General features: G+C 39.1%; 1 protein-coding gene across 1 annotated transcript in view; it reads right to left on the reverse strand.

The window, feature by feature from the left end:
• Positions 1 to 12,321: 12,321 nt before the first annotated feature.
• Positions 12,322 to 22,127, reverse strand: part of LOC139741812 (lysosomal acid phosphatase-like) — an 84,613-nt gene continuing 74,807 nt past the window's right edge. Inside the window, exons 4-5 of the mRNA XM_071652399.1 lie at positions 14,357 to 14,532; positions 12,322 to 13,497 (exon numbers count right to left, since the gene is read on the reverse strand). Of these exons, the coding sequence (XP_071508500.1) occupies positions 13,364 to 13,497; positions 14,357 to 14,532 (310 nt within the window). The 3' untranslated portion in view covers positions 12,322 to 13,363. The remainder of the gene's footprint in view (positions 13,498 to 14,356; positions 14,533 to 22,127) is intronic.

Consider the following 22,127-nt stretch of genomic DNA (forward strand, 5'->3'; position numbering starts at 1 on the left):
ATTGAACAAATACAAAGACAAACCAAAACAAGGGAAAGTCCATGAAATAGATGGAGCGGAAGAAGATGATGATTCCTTTCTTGATGTTCCCTTCCTCGGTGAAGTGCGAGAAACAGACAAACGGTATTGGAGTGCTGATATTCAAATGAATGGAAATGAAACACACTTCAAGTTGGACACTGGTGCTGCAGTTTCAGTACTCTCAGATTCTACGCCATGGCTGGACAGAAGCATTCTTCAACCAACATGGTCCACGAGGGAAAGCTCTTACAGTCATTGGGCAAATGAAAGCAAATCTGCAGTACAAAGACAAACAAATCACAGAAACAATGTATGTGATCGAAAATCAACCATGTTCACTACTCAGCAGAAAAGCATGTACAGATTTGAGACTCATCGTTCTTGTCAGTGAACTCGACAATCAAGGGGACACTCACGCAAATTTCCGAAAGGAATTCCCTGAGTTGTTTCAAGGACTGGGACATCTGAAGAGGACACACCATATCACCCTGTCTGCGGATGCTAAACCACATTGTTTGTATGCACCGAGAAAGGTCCACCATCCTCTGCTTCCCAAAGTGAAAAAAGAACTGAACTCAAAGCTTGAACAAGGGGTGATTTCTAAGGTGTCAGAGCTTACAAAATGGTGCTCAGGGATGGTCCCAGTGCCCAAGCCAAACGGGTCAATATGAATTTGTGTGGATCTCACCCAACTCAAAGCAGTCGAATGAGAAATCCACCCGATGTTGTCTGTAGATGAAAGCCTTGCCAAGCTGGGAAAAAGCTCTACATTTTCCAAACTCGACGCGAACAGCGGGTTTTGGCAGGTACCGCTAGATCAGGAATCAAGAATCCTGACCATGTTCATCACGCCATATGGGAGATTTTGTTTCAACAGACTACCCTTTGGCATAGCATCAGCACCGGAGGTCTTCCAAAAGACAATGTCATCCATCTTGGAAGGACTTGGATGGGGTGATTTGTCACATGGATGATGTGCTGATACATGGACAAAATCAAAAGAAACATGACACCAGGGTGCGAGCAGTCCTTCAACGCCTACAAGAAGCAGGACTCACACTGAATGACAAATGTGAGTTCTCACAGCAGCGGGTGAAATTCCTGGGGTATATCATCGATGTAAAGGCTGATCCAAACAAAACAAGAGCGATCAGAGAATTCCCGGCCCCCAGGAATGTGAAGGAACTCCAATGGTTCATGGGCATGGTGAACCAGGTAGGAAAGTTCATACCTGGACTTGCGGACATGAACGAGCCTCTCTGTGAGCTCCTATGTAAGGACAATGCATGGAAATGGGGAGAAGAACAGCAGAGGTCTTTTGAGCGAATGAAAGACAAGCTAGTATCACCTGAGGTATTAGCCTACTATGACCCAGGACTCCCTACAATCATCACCGCAGATGCAGCCAATACAGGAATGGGGGCAGTCCTGCATCACATGCAGTCAGATGGAAAGCACAGGCCAGTGTGCTATGCATCACGCTCACAGAGACAGAACAGAGGTATGCGGTGATAGAAAAAGAAGCTCTAGCAGCAACATGGGCATGCGAGAAGTTCACAGACTATGTCCTTGGTCTACACTTCCAGGTAGAGACTGACCACAAACCACTGGTCACACTCTTGAACTCCAAAGAACTAGCAAAAATGCCCTCAAGACTTCAACAGTTCAGATTGCGGATGATGAGATTTGACGCAATGACAGTTTACGTTCCAGGAAAGCAGTAGTTGACGGTGATACCCTGTGACATGCACCTGTCATAATGCCGGGAAAGGGTGAGGTCGCCTTGGTAGATGAGGTTGAAACATTCGCATCAGCCACAACCGCGAATCATCCAGCATCCAAAGAAAGACTGGATCAAATCGGAGAAGCACAAAAGTCAGATGAAATATGTGCTCAAATCAGACAGTACTGTGTCAAAGGATGGCTAGACTACATGCCACACAATCCAGTCCTGAGACAGCACTATGAACAAAGAGGACACTTGACCGTCGTTGATTTGTTGATTTACAATGAGAGATTGGTGATTTTGTAAATTACACCAAGGACATTTGGGAATCACAAAGTGCAGAGCAAGAGCAAAAGAATCAGTGTGGTGGCCTGGTCTATCCAAGAATGTGGAGGAAATGATTTCCAGATGCATAACATGTGCCATCCACTGCCGAGAGACGAAAGAGCCACTGATGACATCGTTTCCTGCAAGGCCATGGGAACGACTAGGCATAGACCTCTTTGAACACAAAGGAAAGTTGTTCTTGATAGCAGTTGACTACTACTCAAGATGGATCGAGGTCAAAGTACTACGTGGCCAATCTCCGGAAGCAGTGATCCAATCGCTAAAGGAGATCTTTCCAATCCATGGGATTCCGGATTTGGTAATCTCGGACTATGGACCACAATTTGCAAATGAAAACTTCAAAAAGTTCACCAAGGAGTATGGATTTGTCCATACAACCAGCTCAACAAGATATCCACAAGCGAATGGTGAAGCAGAGAGGGGAGTGCGCACAGTAAAGGCCTTGCTGAGGAAAAACGAGGACATCCAGCTTGCACTCCTAAGCTACCGGTCGACACCATGGCAGAATGGTATGGCACCATGCGAGCTCCTCATGGGAAGGCGACTGAGGACGCAACTTCGTGTTCTCCCTCAAACACTCATGCCTAGAGTGCAAACACAGGACTTGGAGAATGTGAGAAAGAAGGACAAATATCGCACAAACCAAATGGCGAACTATGACAGGCGCCATTCATCGCATGTTCTCCGAGACCTTCAGCCAGGAGATGCCATCTGGGTTCGAGATCAAGCTCGCTTCCGAGAGGTGGTGGGAAAAGCAATACAGCCGAGGTCCTACCATATCCAGACAAACCAGGGGATAGTGTGACGGAACAGAAGTGCCTTGGTTGCTCTCCAGGGGCAGCCATCCACAATGCCGCAGCAGTCCACCACGAGCCCAGCAGGTAATCAGGGGCCGACAGGGGGACTCACAACCTCGAGCGCCGCCTGAGACGAGAACTCGATCTGGTCATCTAGTAAAACCACCACAGCGGCTCTCCATTTGAGAATAGAAAACTAAGTAATGAGCTAACTTAAAATAGAAATTGGATTGAATTCTTTGAATTTTTGGACATGTATCAGAATGAAAGTTTGGAATGATTTATAAAACACTCTTTCTAATATAGAAATTTAAAAGGATTGTTGAAGAATTTTAATAAGAACGGTTGGACTGAAGAATTTGATATCAGTGGAATTTGAATACAGTGTACATTTCAAATGGCATTTTTGAACTGTGAGATGAATTAGCTTGGGGGGAGATGTAGAATAATGTAACACTGACTTGAATTAAGACTATCACGGATGAAACGTATTGTCAACGTTTGAGTATCACGAGCGGACACCAAATAAAGATCTAAATGAAACAGCAATAATAGTTTCCTTTTACCATCTTTTGCGTGATTCTACACTTCTCAGTTGACTAATCTGTGATGCTACAGGACATTTAGGCCATGGACTACATCTTCACTTCTTTTGGAAAGTGCAAAAGTTTAGACCATTTTCTAAATGACATTATGATGCAGTTAATCCATGGACTAAATCTATGCAACATTTCCGAATTTTGGCCATTCATTGCAAACAAAGCTAGGAAAAACACATCCTCTCTGGTGAAGGTACTGACTTCATCACAATGTCAAATTGAATGTGCTGACAGAAAATAAAAAATGCAATAAAAAGACAATAAACGTAGCATTGACATACACGATGGTTTGTGTCTTTAAAGTAATGAGACAAAAATAAATCAAAAGACAAAATATCATCTTAATGGAATGTAACTTTTATTTGAACATACACTAATGAGCTACTGTGGAACCAAGCTCTGGCTAGAGCTACTTTGGTGGTTTTGTTGGAATGGAGATTACTGTTTAAGGAGTTAGTAAATCATGTTCACAAAATTAAACACTAATTTATATTAACCTTGACGCTTTCCATAACTTCCCCAACTTTTTACAACATTGGTTCAATACTCCTCTACAAAAAAGGTGAAGTAATGATAAAGATGAACAGCATTTAATTTTCTATGATGACATTTATCTGTGGGACATTCAAAGTAGTGCTCAAATCAAAGTTAAAATTGCATTTTAAATCACCTGACTTTTTGACAAACACATTTCCAGCAACTAAAAGCCTGCCTTCATATACATGTGGGTTAAAGTGGATGTAGTAATAATAATAGAACACATCAATGTTAGTTTAGAGAAAAATCAGACAATCCGTTAAAAAGTTATGAATGAATTCATAACTCTGCGCAGTCACTGCTGGATGAGAAGACTACTGTGAGTGAATGTCACATGCCTAGAACAATACAAGAACAATATAAAGAGAATTTCACAAAATTTTATTTTTGAAACAAGTGCATAATTCCTCGACTTGTCACCGACATAATGTTCAGGTAATCATTCCCCCTACTTTCTGAAAGACTAGTCAAGTATTCTTATATTGTGAGAGAAAAGGGAAAATATGCTGAAATTTTCTTATATTTTCTATAATCATGGTTCTACACTTGTGACATCAAAAGCTGTAGTAGTCTTCTCAACCAGCAGTGACTGAGCATAAACTTCAACAATTCATAACTTTTGAACGGATTGTCTGATTTTCCTCACACTTTCATTGATGTGTTCTACTAAAATTGCTGCATTCACTCAATCCACATATCTATGAAGGTAGACTTGTCCTTTGATAGAAGGAAGATGACAGGTAAATGTGGTAAATTATGGTTTATGACATATGCAGTTGAACCTCTCTTATCCGGCCTCCCTTTATCCGGATCTCTCTATTATACGGACGCAATCTCGCCGTGATTTTAAAAAAAAATAATTACGGGAGGAAAGGGGGATTCCCAACTCCTTGAGATCTCCTACACAAACACACATGAATTACATATACTTGATACATTTCTTAATGTATTATTTAGGTAAATCATCCCAAGAATTTATAAAAGAAAATGATTTCATTCTTGCAAACACGAACCTCTATTTTGGGGTCTGTTACTGAGTGTAACAATGAAAAGGTTGCAGTATACACATTACAGTGCGCTCCCGTTATAACGAAATGCTCGGGACCGGCAGTTTTCTTTCGTTATAACGAAATTTCGTTATAACCGAACAAATACAATACATAACAAAAACATTGAAACCATGTATATATGTCATATTCTGTTTGCTGAATACTCATCATACACTGGAAAGCTATGTGAAATGTGATGGGATAACTGTATTACAATAATAAACGCAAGTTCCCCTCAGAAACTGTGCGTGACACAAGGAGCGAACACACAGTGGTGTGAAGCATTCACCCATGCAGAGACGCTATAAATGCTTGTTCCGCTACGTATTTTCGAAAGCAATTCGCATTTCGTTATAACGGAGCACATTTCTTTTGTTTTTCTTTGTCTGTGGCGCTTGGAAAAGACTTCGTTATGACGGAAATTTCGCTATAACCGTGTTCGTTATAGGCGAATTTTGTACCACAGACTTTAATGGTGATAATTTTGGGACCAGAAGATTTACTTCGTTATAACGAAATTCCGTTATAACCGTGTTCGTTGTAACGGGAGTGCACTGTACTACATTTGGTACTACAATGGGCTTCATCAGTACATGTGTATGTCTATGTACATGTATAAAGGATTGAGTCTCCTGTATCCGGCCAAATCCCTTATCCGGATGAGCCCCGGTCCCGACTTGTCCGGATACAAGAGGTTCAACTGTAATAACATAAAATACAATATGCAACAGCTGTACTTAAAAATATAAAGTCAACAGCTGTCTGAGCTTTTGATTCCAGCAGAATCTTCGTCGAAGGCAAAATGACAAATACGGAAAGTAATCACAATCATAAGGACTACACACAAGGACAGTGAGTGGAGGGCTAGGAACACATAATAATTAAGAAAACAAAAGGGGTAGGTTGGAAGTCAAAGGAAGGGAGCCTAACGGGTGTTAGATTCAGCACCCTGTCGTCCATGGATTAGGTGGCTTTACATGGGCGACAGTTTCTTCATCTGGACCAGGGAGAAAGAAAGCCTCTGCTTTCATTGACACATCAATTCTTTCCACAGAACCATTTCTCCCAAGAGGAGACCAACTTCCTTGATGTCACCGATTCGAAAGAGTAATCATGTCACGACCACTCTCTACACTAAACCCGTAACCCATCAGTACCTTCACTCAATCAGCTGCCACCCGTCACTGCAGAACCAGTATCCTGTACAGTCAAGCCCTCAGACTTTGCCGTATCTGCTCTGAGGATTCTGACTTTCCTTCCCATGCAAGGGACCTGAAGAGACATTCTGTAGCCAGGGGTTATGGCACCAGGAGAGTTCAACAAGAAATTTACAAAGTTTGTTCTCTTCGCAGATCTGAAGTTCTCAAATCGAAAATAAACAGGACACTACTGACAGCTCCTCATGACCACCTTCCATCCCAATCTACCTCCTCTCCGCAATATCCTTCATCACAATCACCATATTCTACACACTTCTGATTGTCTCTTACAGGCCGTTCCTAATACTCTCATCCTGGCATACCGATGCCACCACAACCTCAAAGATCTCATTGTTTGTGCTGAAGTACCCTCTCTGACAATTATTCTCCCTTACAGATCAGTACCATCACTGTAATTGGAATTGTATGTTTTTGTACAATCTTTTTTTTTTTGAGTGCATAGGGACATTATCACGTTGTGTTATGCGCTATACAGCGTGTCCCAGAAAAAACGAATCGAGTTTCATTGCAATTCTTTGCGATCATAATTACATATTTGCTTTACGAGTTGTACATGGATTGAAAGATACACTTCTCTTCTTTCATTTGATGCACAACTCACTGTTAAAAATTCGTGCATGACTGAGTTAGAACAATAGACAGTAGTGCTACTAAATTTTCATTCGCACGAGCAAATGTCGACTTTGAATGAGTTTTTCAGACTTTTTCAGCAATCTTTTGCAAAAAAATAAAATCATAGCCTTAATATCCATTCTTTTTCCTTTCATATGATATCCCATGTGTCAAAAATGATCAATGCCTGCTCGAGAAAACTGAATTTGAATATATGCTTCCATTTTACCCAGATGGATAGATAGTAAATAAGGAGCCAGTTAGCTTTCCCGACATGCCCAACTTGGCAGATAACAATGGCTTTCATGCTTCAATGAATTTACACAAACATGAAGGGAGGGGGTAAAAGAGATTGTTACTGACGGTTCGGTTTTGAATAAGGTCTTAAATCAGCACATGATCATGAGCTTGCCTGACCATGCAGCTAACTACAGAGCAAAGGGTGTTCATCAGCGAAATGTTTGGGAAGGTGGGGTGGGAGAAACGGACTGAAAAAACCTTCCGAGCCCCCCCCCCCCCCCCCCCCCCCGAAAGAAAGATGACTTTCTGCCCTGCACTTGCACCTTTGAAATGTTAGAAGCGCAAGTTCAGTGATGAAAAAAGTGATTTACCCTCTCTTTCTACTTCACCTCCCCCTTCAAAAACTTTAAAATCATGTCAGTGATGAAGGACTAACCACGCGTGAGGGAAATGTAGAGAGGAATGAAACAGAGAAATATGTTTGAGGTACAAAATCATCAAAATGTGTATCATTGTTGTAATGTTGTTTCCCATAGCCATTGGACTGCGTGCAGCCTGAGCATACTCACGATATTAGTCTTCAATAATTTTGGTTATGTCTCATAGCTTATTCTAAATAAATGACAACAAAGGGCTTTCCGTCTCATACAGCATTCTCTGTAAATACCTCCCCCCCCCCCCCCCGAACAACATTCATTGTAGCACTGCGGTTGTTTTGTGTGAATTCAATGGTGCAGATGAGCCCATTGTCTAATGCTAAGTCGGGAGAGCTGAATGCTTGTTTTTCGACTATAGTAGAATCGGTAGAAATGAAGCATGTTTTCATGCAAATTTTTCTCAAGCATGCGTTATTCATATTTGATGCGTTAGGTCTCGTATGAAAGAAAGAAATATGAATATTTGGCTAATGAACTTTGTTTTTCGAAAACGTAACGTTAAAAGTCTGAAAAATTCACTTAAAGTCATAATTTGCGCGTGCAAATGAAAATTTGGTAGCCCGACTGTTCATTGTTCTAACTCAGTTATGCATGAACGATGAACATTAAGTTGTACATCAAATGAAAGAAGAAAAGTTTATCTTTCCATTGATGTATATCTCATAAAGAAAATGTATGATTTCGATAGTAAAAAGTTGCATGGAAACCCGGTTTCGTTTTTTCTGGGACACGCTGTATAAGCACTGTCAATTATTATTATCATCATTATTACAGCACGGTACCTTCAAATTCACAGCCAATAGGTGCTTCATTTCCACGAGGGTGACTCTTTAGCCAGCAGCTCTACCGGCCCCTCACATCATAACAACGCAACATCACTTGTACCACCACTACTGTTGTGTATCTCATCACTAGCAGCTAGAGAATGTAGGAACCAGTGTGTAGTCCTCTGTAGGGGAAGTCACGACCATTCTCAAAGAGACGTTTGTATGGACACAAATCAACTGTCAACAAAGCCAAGCTTGACACTCCACTTGGCCATTTCAATCTCCCTACTCACTCTCTCACCGACATGATTCTACAGGGCATCATATTTTTGGGCACTCATCAAGACACAGTCCAAATTAACAGAGAAGCTCTGGATGAGATGACTTCACACAATCCAGCCCCATAGCCTCAACATCCCGGAGAAAAATGACTCACATGTGTAACTTCTGTCACTCTTTACCTGCACCTTTTATTCCCTGTTTGTTCCTTCCTACTGTCAGAGCAACTTTTATATAACCCTCTTCCAAATACACATATTTGTACTTGTAACCCTGCATCACAAAACCAACAAAAAGTCGTCAGACATGGATTTTGAGTTAAGGGCAAACCTCTGAAAGAGCAGACTCTAAGCTTTAAAGTGATGTAAAACTCAATGGAAAGAATGCACACACTCTGGAAAAGAGGCCCCAAGGTGAAGGGTCTATTCAAGCACTTAATCTTTAATACCAAACCATGCTAGCTGTGTTATGAATGGAACAAAAAAACAAACACCAACAACAAAAAAATCAGGATGTAAACCATTGGAACAACAATAAAGGGTTTAAATAAAAGAAAGATACCGTATTATTCAGAGGGGTGAAGGCTCAGGTTTGAGTTTCTTCAGTTTGTCTCCCTCTACAAATGAAAGATTTGTTAAGATCGCAACTGCTGATCTGTAAATTAACAAACATGTCGGAAAAAACGAACTAGTGGGACTCGAACCTGTCATCTACTGCTTTCCGGGCAGCGACATTACCACCAGGCTGTCCCTGGTTGCCGGCAGTGACACGATGAACATGGAACAAATACCCTAGCTGCGAGATTCCGACATTGTTATGTTAAGTAGTCCAAGGCGGACAAGGCATAGCATATATGAAAGAAAGATATTACATGTATTCAGAGGGGTGAAGGCTCAGGTTTGAGTTTCTTCAGTTTGTCTCCCTCTACAAATGAAAAATTTGTGTTTGACCCTATGACCAAAAATCTTTTCCTACAGAACCATTGTGCAGAAACACACATACAATATATACCTAGTTTCATTTAGTATATATTGAGTAATTTCCAAGGTATTTAGAAAATATTGGATTTTTCCATGTTAATTGACCTTTGACCCCATGACCCAAAATTTCCCATGACAATTATTGTCATGTAATACATTTACATGTACCAAGTTTCATCACGATACCTTGAGGGATTACCAAGATAAGGCAAAAAGGGACATTTCAGCACATTCATTTGACCTTTGACCACGTGGCCCAAAAGTTGACAGAGAAAATATTTACCTCATACTGTAAAAGTGGATATTTTCGTGCGACTAATTTTTCGTGCTCGGCCGGGTAAGAAGAGTTTCGTGTGTTATTAATTCCGCGGAATCAAGACATCAAGTACAGGAACATATGGCAAGCAAAAATATTTGTGTGCTTTTATTTTTGCGCTAGTCTCTGGTTGCGCAAAATGCACGAAAAATTTCAACACTGCGAAAATTTCCACTTTTACAGTAATACATGTAGACAATAAGTTTCATGAAAAATACCTTCTGGCATTGCATAGATGTGGGGGAAGCAGTGAAATTTTAGCATTTGACATCGACCTATAACCTTTGACCTTGCATGTGTGAACTCTTCTTTGCCCAGTTTGGCAAGTTTCATTTAGATACCTCAAATGGTTCTTAAGTTACATACCCGTAGTCCACAAAATCGATAATGGACAGGAGAACAAATAACCGGAAAACATCATGCCTCTTGCGACACTTAATGGCAAAGACATAAAAATGTAAATTAACTTCAAGACACAAGTTCTTGACACTACAATGGAGAAATGTGAAATAAAAGCCAACATTTGACCAAACAAAAATATGTCTCTACATACTACTGATTAAGACTTCAAGAAAGAATGTGCGCATATGTTTACTTCCATAAAGCAGAGGTTATGATGATCTCTTCATATATGGGAGCAACTTAACCTGCTAAACACTATCTTTCATTTCAATCTTTAACAAGGCAAGTAAGATTAATGGTTTCTTTAAAAAAAAAATGTATTTTTGGTGAGATCTTACAAAAGACAACTGCTACATTCAATTCAGAACACATACTTTTTTCATTACTCTTGACACAGTATTTTCTTATCATAGATCATACACACTATCCACAAGAACATGTAACATTGGCTTATCATACGGTTTGTCAATATATTTGACGTAAATGCAATACACATGAATGTTAAAAGTGATTGCTAAAGCTCCTTTTACACTTTCACGGATCGTATCATGGATCATTGGTCCGGGATCATCCGTGATGTTTTGGGCCTGACCGTGTTGACTCTGTGGTCATCCGTGAAGCGATCAGAGAAAGTGCAAAAGGGGCTGACTTAAAGCTCATCTCTTTACCAGTACACTATATTACTATGAGAAAAAAGGGATAGCATGGTGATTTACATGAACTCGAATGCATAATATCACAATATGGTCATTTCATATTCACTTCTTTTCCAAGTCATCTGTGTGCAGATGGTTTCACAGAATACCATTTGAAGAAAAACAATCATTTGTTATAACTAAAGGACTGATTTCACTGACCACGTGAATGATTTGTGAGGATCACATATGTCAAACTAGAAATGTCGCTACAGCGACTGGTATGCCTCCGCCATAATGCATGATTCTCCTAACAGGTCTATAGTCCATGTGGACAGTGTGCGATTACAGTTTCACAGAATTGGCAAAATACTAAAATGACATGTTTGTCACAAATGTGTTGAATGTTCACCTTCCTTGACCTAGGTCTAATTGGATGAATGGGAGAGCATGAATTTGGGGATTTGAGGAATTTTCAAGGTATGGAGAAAAAAAAAAATCTGTATTGAGTAGTAAATTGTTACCATTTACACCTGGGCTTTGACCCTTGACCTTTGACCCTAAAATTCATAAGAGAATCACTGTCAGGCAGAACATGCATAAATACCTATCAAGTTTCAAGATAATTTGAGTCACTTCCAAGATATGGAGGAAAACGTAAAGTTCAGAACTTTCATTTGATCATTGACCTTTTGACTATTGACCTTATTGGCAAAAAAAAAAAAAAAAAACTTCCCAGAGAATCTCTATTGGGGAATAAATATATTATACACCAAGTTTTAAAAAATCCTGCAGGCAATCCACAAATATGAGGGAAATAGTAAAATGTTGAAGAGTTGTACTTGACCTTTGACCTCTGACCTTTGACCACATTACCCAAAAATTCCCTAGACAATCACCGCCAGTCAGTACATGCATATATGCATACTACGTTCCATGAAGATACCTTGAACTATTTCCAAGATATGGAGAAAAAAGTGCCTCGTGGGTTAAGCATTCTATAGTCACCTCATGTACACATTTCTGACTGATGCACTCAAGACCTGTGTATCATTTGTATATTATCCAATTCTACTATTCCTTCATGCATACTTGACAACTCTACTAATTTGGGCAGTATAATACCTCTTTTGTGAGATTTGAAGTGGTTACCGACTCTTAAGTCTAATTTACGTAACTGTACCAACATACAAAATATCTTATTAAGTATGCACCAAAAAATGACACAATTTCACAATGAAAAAGAAAGAAGCTTGAAATTTAGGTGGGAGGACATCCCCTCTCATCCCATCTGTGCTCACTTCACATTCTAGCACATTTTTTTCCATCTAAAATGTTTGCAAGTATGTTTACCCTCAACATCCTCGTGTTTGTACAGTATTAGCTTTTTTTTATCGTCTCCTCACAATTATTCTTATATTCAAAAGTAAATGACTCAAAATTGTCTTAAAATGAGTTCTTCAAATAATAAACGAACATGTTCAGAGTGTACATGTATGTACAATTTCAGCCATGTGCATAAGAAGCAGCAATTTCTTCATACTCAAGCACAAACTTTCGTCTAGCAAAAGATCAAGCTCAAGCAATTGGTCTAATCTGTATGTATAACTTTTTGCTTGCCTCACAGAAGTTGTTTACCTTTTCAACAGTAGCAATGTCAAGCCTTTGCTAACACTATTTATAGGAGAACAAATGTGGGTTTTGTACTATGCATTTTAAAGACATGCATATTTCCTGACTTACCAACAAAATTCCACAATGATTTTGGAACAATGTGAACACTCATAATGCACACATACTCACATACACACACACACACACACACGCACACACACACACACAGAATTGCCAATCCCCATCATTTTCCCCCGTTGTTGCTCGGTTAGCCTGGATCTGCCAGGAAGTTGCGTGTGGTTTCTATCTAATGCTTTCCAACAGAGTGGGACATCTTCCCTATTTCTCATCACATTCACATAAAATTGTGAGTGGTAATCATTGAACATTCTTCTTCTTAAAACAAAATACCTTCTAATACAACTCAGGAGCAATTTCTTCTTGATTTATTTTACTCCTGTACAACTTCGGTTTTTCTCTTATGAACATGAACATGATGTGCAAATGCAAACATCCTAATTAAGCAAAAAACTCAAGCTGGCACGAGTGAGCTTAAAATGTCAAGCAAATGCTAGTATGAACAAGCAAAAGATCTGTTCTACTTGTATTATACATTTTTAAGCAATTGCTACTTTTCACAATATGGCCTTTAGTCTAGAGAGTGCAGTTCTCTCAAGTACAGACCTACAATTCCTTGCTTGCATTGCAAATGTACTGATAAGTTGTGTAGTTTTGTCATACTAGAAAGACATTACTTAATTCTATACAAAGACAATGTGGCTGGCTAGACATCTGGGGTTTGTGGGAGTCTCACATGACCATCTTTATGGGTGAGGTGTCGTCCGCGACAAATCAGGTACAGAAAGATGAGGAGGAGTGTCAGCACTATGATGCTGGTTCCTATCACGATGGCGATGGCTAGGGAGGAAGCAAGAGATAATTACAAAAGGTTTTGCAACATTGATAATTGTAGCATATGTCATGCCTTCAGTGTACTAATATTGGTGGTTAATGGCTACTTTAGTGCCTATTCCATTTGCAGTGTCCACCCTGCCTACTTCAAGATGACATAGTTTTCACATGCTGCATTTTTAAATTATAGTTGTGGGCACTTGTTACTGTACATCATTATTACAAAATATGACTTTTTACAAACTGGTTCTTGCTGCACAAACCATATCTTCATTCATCTTATTCCTTTTATGTAAAGTGCTATTCCATGCCACATTCAAGTTGACTTGAACAAACAGATCAAAAGCAGAATGGTAAGAGTCTAAAATTTAGGTTACTTCAAAGTTTCACATGATTTCCATGCAGATTGATTTTGCTTCTAAATACATGTACATTTGCATGCACTTCATATCATTAACCTACAGATTGATCTACGTACAATAACAACAATGAAAATCATGTTTTGGTTTAAAAAAATCATCATCTGTAATCCTAAACCCCTAAGAGTCATCATTCTGTGTCATGAAAATAGAACGAACAATTGATATGTCAAATGTGAGTTATTGTTTTTTTCAGTTTGTGTCAAAACAGGAAATTTACCATAGCTTTTTAATGAAAATCACTGGAAGGCTTGAGAGACCGATTACATAACCACTTCATCTAATTTGCATGAAGTTGCTACAATTTTACATGTACATGACATTCTAGAAGGTCATACCTCTTTTACTCAAGGTCCCATTCGGTTAAACACTTTACCACTCTGTCTGATTTTACACTTTTTTCAGCCAAAGAAATGCAGAAATCATACTTAAAACAAATTACATACTGCAGTTTTTCTCGAAGGTAGCACCACATTCTGCCTTCACATCAAGTGGAACTACGTTCTTGAGTAACTCCTTGAACTTTGGAAGGGGGCAAATTTCTCCACAATCAGCCAACTTTAGTGCATATGGCCTCTTTTGATCTGTTGCATTTCTGAACCACATGCTGACGCTGAAATTTCTGCATTGAAATCAAAGTATAGGCCATTAATATGTGCAAGGCATGGAACACATACTGTAAAAGTAAAAAAAAAAATGGATATCTAAACCAACATGAATTGGTTCACATGGTACTTCATTTCATAAGTGATTACCCTATACAGTCAACCTCGCGTAAGTCGACATAATCGGGACTGAGCAAAACACGTCGACTTACGCGAATGTCGACTTACGCGTAAGTCGACATTTTGTCGACTTATAAATGAAAACTAATTTCCCGTGTACAGAGTTATAGATTTGGATCACGATGCGGATCGCTACCCAAATCTTATTCCTTTTGCCGCCAAAACGTGCCTACTGACATCAGCAACAATTATGTTTTAGTTCATGCATAAATCTCGCGCGGGTTAGTAACGACAACGCACAATATCCAAATCTCTAGAGAGATTTTGAGAGAGCGGGATCGGAAACCTAGGCCCGTTTCTAGACACTTTACGTTTTAAACTTGATTTGAAATATCAAATGCAGATTCCCCAAAATTGCCTTAAACTTTGCGATTTAAATTCAAGTGCGTTGCTGCGAAGATATGCTTGTGATTTTGCATGATTCTGTCGAGATAATTTTTCAGTGCCGACTGAGTTGAAATATGTGTGATTTTCCTTCCCTAAGTCGCCATATTTGTTCTGTTTAAAATTTGTATTGCCATACTCTGAAAATGAATTGTTCTCGCGCTCCGATTCGTAACATTACCGCTCTGTACGGCGCGGGCCCGTCTGAAATAAAAAGAAGAAGAAAAGTTTGTTTGAAAACGAAATCTTTCGGACTACTATAACCTTCGCAAAAACAAACCACTTTCCATTGTCGGACTAATTTAACTTTGGACTGAGATTTAAACCTTCGGCATAGCGAGCTCTAACAATAATTCGTTGTCATTTTTTCATTGACATTTTGTGAAGCAGCATGCGTTTCGGTAGTTTGAAACGTGTGAATGTTCCCCTGCAAGTGCAGACTAAATTCGGTCACGGCGAAAGTGCCGTTACGAAATAAAAAATAATGCGAGCCTTTTCAACCATAACTCACTTCCGTAAATTTTCATGCGTTTAAACGCAGTTTCTAGTTTCGGACAAAACCCGTAAGTCTTTTCTGCAACGCTTTTGCTTTTTGAATACAGCGTTGCTTGTGATTTGACGGACTTGCATTTGATTTTTAGAGTTGCGTTTAAACGCAATTGAGTTTAAATTTCATACAATTTTCTAGTTTCGTATGATTATCAAACGCAAGTCTTTTCAGCATTCCGTGTGATTTGATGGACTTGCATTTGATTTTCAGAATTGCGTTTAATTGTTAATTTTGCTTACGAAATGAAAAATAATGCAAATCTTTTAAATAACACACTTCCGCAGATGTCTAGAGATGCGTTTAAACGCAGTTTCTTAATAGTTTCGTACAAAATCGCAAGTCTTTTCTGCAACGCTCTTGCGTTTAAATACAGGGTTATGTGTGATTTGATGGACTTGCATTTGATTTTTAGAGTTGCGTTTAAACGCAATTGAGTTTTAAAAAGTTTCCTACAATTTTCTAGTTTCGTAAGATTATCAAACGCAAGTCTTTTCAGCGTTCCGTGTGAGTTGATGGACTTGCATTTCATTTTCAGAGTTGCGTTTGATTTCTTATTTTGCTTACGAAATAAAACATAATGCAAGTCTTTTAAACAATTACACATACTGTTATCCGTAGATGTTTAGAGTTGCGTTTAAAAGCAGTTTCTTGTAGTTCCGTACAAAAACCGCAAGTCTTCTCTGCACCGCTCTTGCGTTTAAATACAGCGTTACATGTGATTTGATGGACTTGCATTTTTTCATTTTTAGAGTTGCGTTTAAACGCGATTGAGTTTTAAAAAAAAGTTCCCTACAATTTTCTAGTTTCGTATGATTATCAAACGCATGTCTTTCAGCTTTCCGTGTGATTTGATGGACTTGCATTGGATTGTCAGAGTTGCGTTTAATTTCTAATTTTACAAAATAAAAAGAGTAATGCAAGTCTTTTCAACAATAACGCACTTCCGTAGATGTATAGAGATGTTTTTAAACGCAGTTTCTAGTTTCGTACAAAACCGCAAGTCTTCTCTGCAACGCTCTTGCGTTTAAATACATCGTTGTGTGTGATTTGATGAACTTGCATTTGATTTTAGAGTTGCGTTTAAACGCAATTGAGTTTCAGGTTCGTACAATTATTTTCTAGTTTCATGATTATTAGCGCGTGATTTGATACGCCTGCATTTGATTTTTTTTTTTTTTTTTTTTTTTTTTTAGTTGCATTATTGGTTGCATTGTAATACATTTTCTAGAAAGGGGCCAGGTTTTAACACCGCTTCGGAATAATTAACGTCAGAACATTCGGATTTACAAAAACATTTAATGTTCAGATAATGAATACCTACTGAGACATAGTGAAGTGTACAAAATTTTTGCGTTTTGAGAAAAACGAGAGGGAGGAAAGGGGTACCCGTAAAGTGAACTGCCTTGGGTATCACATTGTAATACTCCAGGTGTAAATGAGTGTATGCCCTTTCTATTCTGGCATACAAGACAATGGACGCACGGCGCGAACGCTACCGCGCCGTACAGTAGCGAACTACCGAGTAGAAATGCAGCGAATCGGAGCGGGAAAACAATTCTTTTTCAGAGAATGGCGATAAGATTTTGAGCGAAAAATTATGTCGACTTAGACGAGGGAATTAACACGTATTTCAGCTCAGTTGGCACTGAAAAATCTGGTCGACTTATGCGAGTTGTCGACTTATAAATGTCGACTAAGACGAGGAAATTTTCAAGGAATAACAAAGGCAAAAATCGGGACTTTTTTATTGTGTCGACTTAAGCGAGTTGTCGACTTATGCGATGTCGACTTAGGCGAGGTCTACTGTATATTGCTCCTTATACAAGAAATTCACTCAAAAATGTCATCAGTGTCGAAAGAGACAAAAAAAAAAATCCCTACAGAGAAGTGGAAAAACAATGAAAACCGGATAAGAAATAAGGAAGTTATGACATGCTGAAATGTCAAAATTTTTAAGAAAACACTTCTTGACCATCATTACGAATGTTCAAATCAGAAAGTCGTTTTCATGCTCTCACAATTTCTTAATCATTTCATATACAGAATGACAAAAATCTCACATTTCAGGTGTATTCTATATAAAACTTGCTTTTATCCACCCAAAATAAAAAAGAACAGATGTTAACTCTGATACATTTTGGTATGAGAATATGTCTTGAACCTGTACTAGCCAAAATTAATTTTTTTTTTCTTCTGAAAACTGTATTTAACGTACAAGAACTAGAACTATCACTCAATGTGATTAATAACCCCACCTAAAACTGAGGGAGTTAGCTCAACCAGCAATAATTTTGTATGCTTTTTATTGAAAAAAAAATGTTACAATGGCAATGCATTGTTCGACATAGAATAAATGTATTTTGCTCACTGTTAGCCACATGTGCCATTATATCTCCAGTTAAGTGCTCAAAAACTGAGTAAGAAAAATAAACTGGCAATTTCCATGATGTTCACAAAAAATATTGTTACCATGGCAACACATTTTTCAATTCATGATTTCACAATATTGTATGATTTTCATTCAAAATATGCTGTTACCATGGAAACACATTTTTCAACAATGACAAAAGATAAATTTTGCAGATCTAGGTAACATAGTGATGTGCCAAATTTGAAGCCAAATTTGAAGAGAGTTTGCATAACTGAATCCAAATTTTTGTATGATTTTCATTAAAGACATACCACTACTACAGCAACACATTGTTAACAACGACGAAAGATAAAGTTTGCACATCTACATACTATAGCGGTCACATGTGCCAAATTTCAAGCCAAATGTTCAAAGACTGAGGGAGTTAACTGAATCAACAGTATTTTTGTGTGATTTTTATTCAAAATATGCTGTTACCATGAGAACACATCATACTATAATTCGAGCGACGTTTGTCTGTCTGTCTGTGTTTGTTCCTCTACTCCTCCCAGGTCCTTGGTCCTATCTCCATCAAACTTAGTGGGTGGATGCAGGTTGACCGCGAAATTGCCCTCGAGGGGTTCATTTTTGGAAAGGTCAAGGTCACTGGGGTCAAAGGTCAAATAACTTCTAATCTTCAACAGCTGCAATAATCAGACACCAGATAGAGGGTGCTATATTGATTTCTTACTTTTCCAACCTTGGCTGCATTGTTACATGCGGTGGCACCTCAGTACGACATATTTTCCCCAGAAATCTCAATGGGGATTTCCCAGGTATAGGCCTACTTAATGCTTCCAGCAAGTTTGGCCAAGATCAGACCAAGGAGTAGCGCAAAACACTTATTTGACCTCCGTTGAACCAGTGACCTTCACCATTTCTGGGGGAATCCCCATAGAGGATTTCTGGGCACTGGCTGAAGCCAAACAAGCATGATCTTGTACTTCATCATAGCCCCCCCCCCCCCCCCCATGCCCCACTTCGGCTGATTCAGCACTCCACAGGTACATTGACTAGTTGTTCAAAAATGATGGAAGAATAAATCTGCACATGTATGTACTATAGTGGTCACATACACTTGTATGCCAAATTTCAAGCCAAACGCTCAAAGATGGCTTGTGCCGAAAGGGTGGGTTGGGTGGTGGAGCGTCGCGTTAATGGGAACACCACCCTTCGTCCAAGGCCCCCCCGGTTTTGCCGCAAGGGTGCGTTCGGAGCGTTGGGTCGCGTCGCGTTGACTGGAACCCCACCCTTCGTCCAAAGCCCTCCCGGTTTTGCCGAAAGGGTACTTTTTCTCATGTAATATTAAAAGACGAGTTTTGAATTTATATTTAACCTTCAAACAACCATTTCAAAGAGGCTATCGTCCGGATCGGTTTACACTCTATTACCACTTGGTCTACAGCCAGTTGGTGTAATAGACTGTTTAATATCAGTTGGTCTAATAACCAGTTGGTGTAGTCATCATTTCGTCCAATTACTATTTGGTCTTATTGTTATTTGGTTTAATTACTATTTCTTCTACAGTCAATTCGTCTAATAATAGCCATTTGGTCTATTTTTGTCTAACACCAATTTATATCATCAAATACTGATTTGGTCTATTATGAGTTGGTCTAATTCCATTTCGTCTAATCATCAAATGGTCTAAAATAAAACCAAATTTGTCCAATATAAATGTGGTGTACACATCATTAATTTTGGTCCATTGCCCAGTTGGTCTAGCCTCTGTCTATCATCATTTAGTCTACACCCATTTACTCTAATAACCATTGACCTTATTGTCATTTGGTCTAATAGCCAGCCTCCTGGTCTAATCAGGTACCATTTGGTCCAATCATCATTTCGTCTATATGACCAACTGGGCAATTTTTTATTTATTTATTTATTTATTTATTATTCATTATTATTATTATTATTTTTTTTTGGGGGGGGGGGGGCCTTTTTCTACGACTACGGACTACCCTCTGACCATAGCTCCATGCTCTGACCCTGCATTGAGGGAGAAAACAGATGTTCATACACATGAAATAAGATTAGGGTAAAGTTTAGGGTCCCTCGCCCCTCCCCCATGGTGCCAGGCCAGCACCCCCAGCAGCTGGACTATATATAGATAAGCCACTGATTATCCACATGATCCATGCCCTGTAATGTAAAACATAAATGGATATTAGACCAATTGGATATTGGACCAAATGAACATTGGACGAATTAAATATTAGATCCGGACGATAGCCTCTTTGAAATGGTTGTTTGAAGGTTAAATATAAATTCAAAACTTGTCTTTTAATACTACATGAGAAAAAGTACCAATGCACCCTTTCAGCAAAACTGGGGGGGGGCTTTGGACGAAGGGTGGGGTTCCAGTCAACGCGACGCGACCCAACGCCCCATTTTAGCAAAACCGGGGGGGAGGGGGGGGGGGGGAGGGGGGCTTTGGACGAAGGGTGGTGTTCCCATTAACGCGACGCGCCACCACCCAACCCACCCTTTCGGCACAAGCCCTCAAAGACTGAGGGAGTTAGCTGAATCCACACTATTTTGTATGATTTTTCATTCGAAATATGCTGTTACCATGGCAACGCAATGTTTAATAATGATGAAAGATTAAGTTTGCACATCTACGTACTATGTATTGCTGTCACATGTGCTAATTTCAAGTCAAATGCCCAAAGACTGAGGGAGTTTTCAGTGAATAAATGCTGTTGCCATGGCAGTGCATTGTTCAACATTGACAGAAGATACATTCTGCACATCTACATACTGTAGCAGTCACATGTGCCAAACTTGAAGTCAAATAGTATGTTAAATAAAACTCAGGGAGTTAGGTCATTCCACATACTTATGTATGATTGGTATAAAAACTGCTGTTGCCATGGCAACAGATTTATTCAAACACACAAAAATGTGTCTTGCACAACTACATAGTATATTGATCCTATTCACCAAATTCTAACTGAATTGCTATAAAACTGACAGAGTAGTTTGATCCACAACATTCTGTAAGATTTTTATGAAAATTTGCCATTGCCATAGTAACCCATTATGCAATACTACTGAAAAAGGTGTCTTGCACATCTACGTTTGAAAGTGGTCAAACATGCAAAAGTTGGGTGTAATTGCTCAAAAAATGAGAGTAGTTCCAACCACAAATCTTAGGCAAACTGCCATTGCTTGGCAGCGCATTATGTGATACTAACGAAAAAGGTGTCTTGCACATCTACCTTTGATAGCGGTCACACATGCCAAATTTGGGGTCAACTGCTCAAAAAATGAGAGAATAGTTTGATCCACAAGTTTTATGAAAATCTCCCGTTGCAATGGCAATGCATAACGGACCGACCACCCGACTGCCCGGTCACCCGACCTCAGAGTGATTCATATATACCTCCACACACACTATGCGTGGGTGGTGGTACACTCATATAACAATTGTGAGGGCATGACATCATCAATTTGCTCATTTGAATATTCATAAGGACTTCATCAAGAAATGTTTTCTAACTAGATATATCGCTACGGCGACTGATATGCCTCCGCCATAATGCATGGTTCTCCTAACAGGTCTATAGTACAATGTCTTGACAATGTGTGATGACAGTTTCAAACAATTGGCAAAATATTAAAATGACAGGTTTGACACAAATGTGCTGAATGTTCACTTTCCTAGAACTAGGTTCAATTGGATGAATGATTAAAATGTCAGAGTGCAGGTATTTGGGGAACTGATGATTTTTACTTGACTTTTGACCCTTTTATAAGTTTATGCATTGAGTAATTTTTCAAGGTATTGAGAAAAAGTATAATTTCAGTAACAAATGGGAAAATAGCATTATCTAAACCTGGCCTTTGACCTCACAGTTCCAAAGAGAATCACTATTAGGTTGAACATGCATAAATATGTAAGTTTCATGATGATACCTTGAGTTACTTTTGAGATATGGAGGAAAGAGTGCAATTCAGCACTTTCACTTGACCTTTGACCTTTTGGCAAGAAACTTCCCACAGAATATATATTGGGTAATACATGTATACATCAAGTTAAAAAAAAACCCCTTCATTCATTGCATAAATATAAGGAAAGTAGT

This window comes from Diadema antillarum, unplaced genomic scaffold (assembly GCF_040938485.1).
Source record: "Diadema antillarum isolate AM-2024a unplaced genomic scaffold, OU_Dant_1.0 seq00000955_RagTag, whole genome shotgun sequence".
In the NCBI taxonomy this organism is placed as follows: domain Eukaryota; kingdom Metazoa; phylum Echinodermata; class Echinoidea; order Diadematoida; family Diadematidae; genus Diadema; species Diadema antillarum.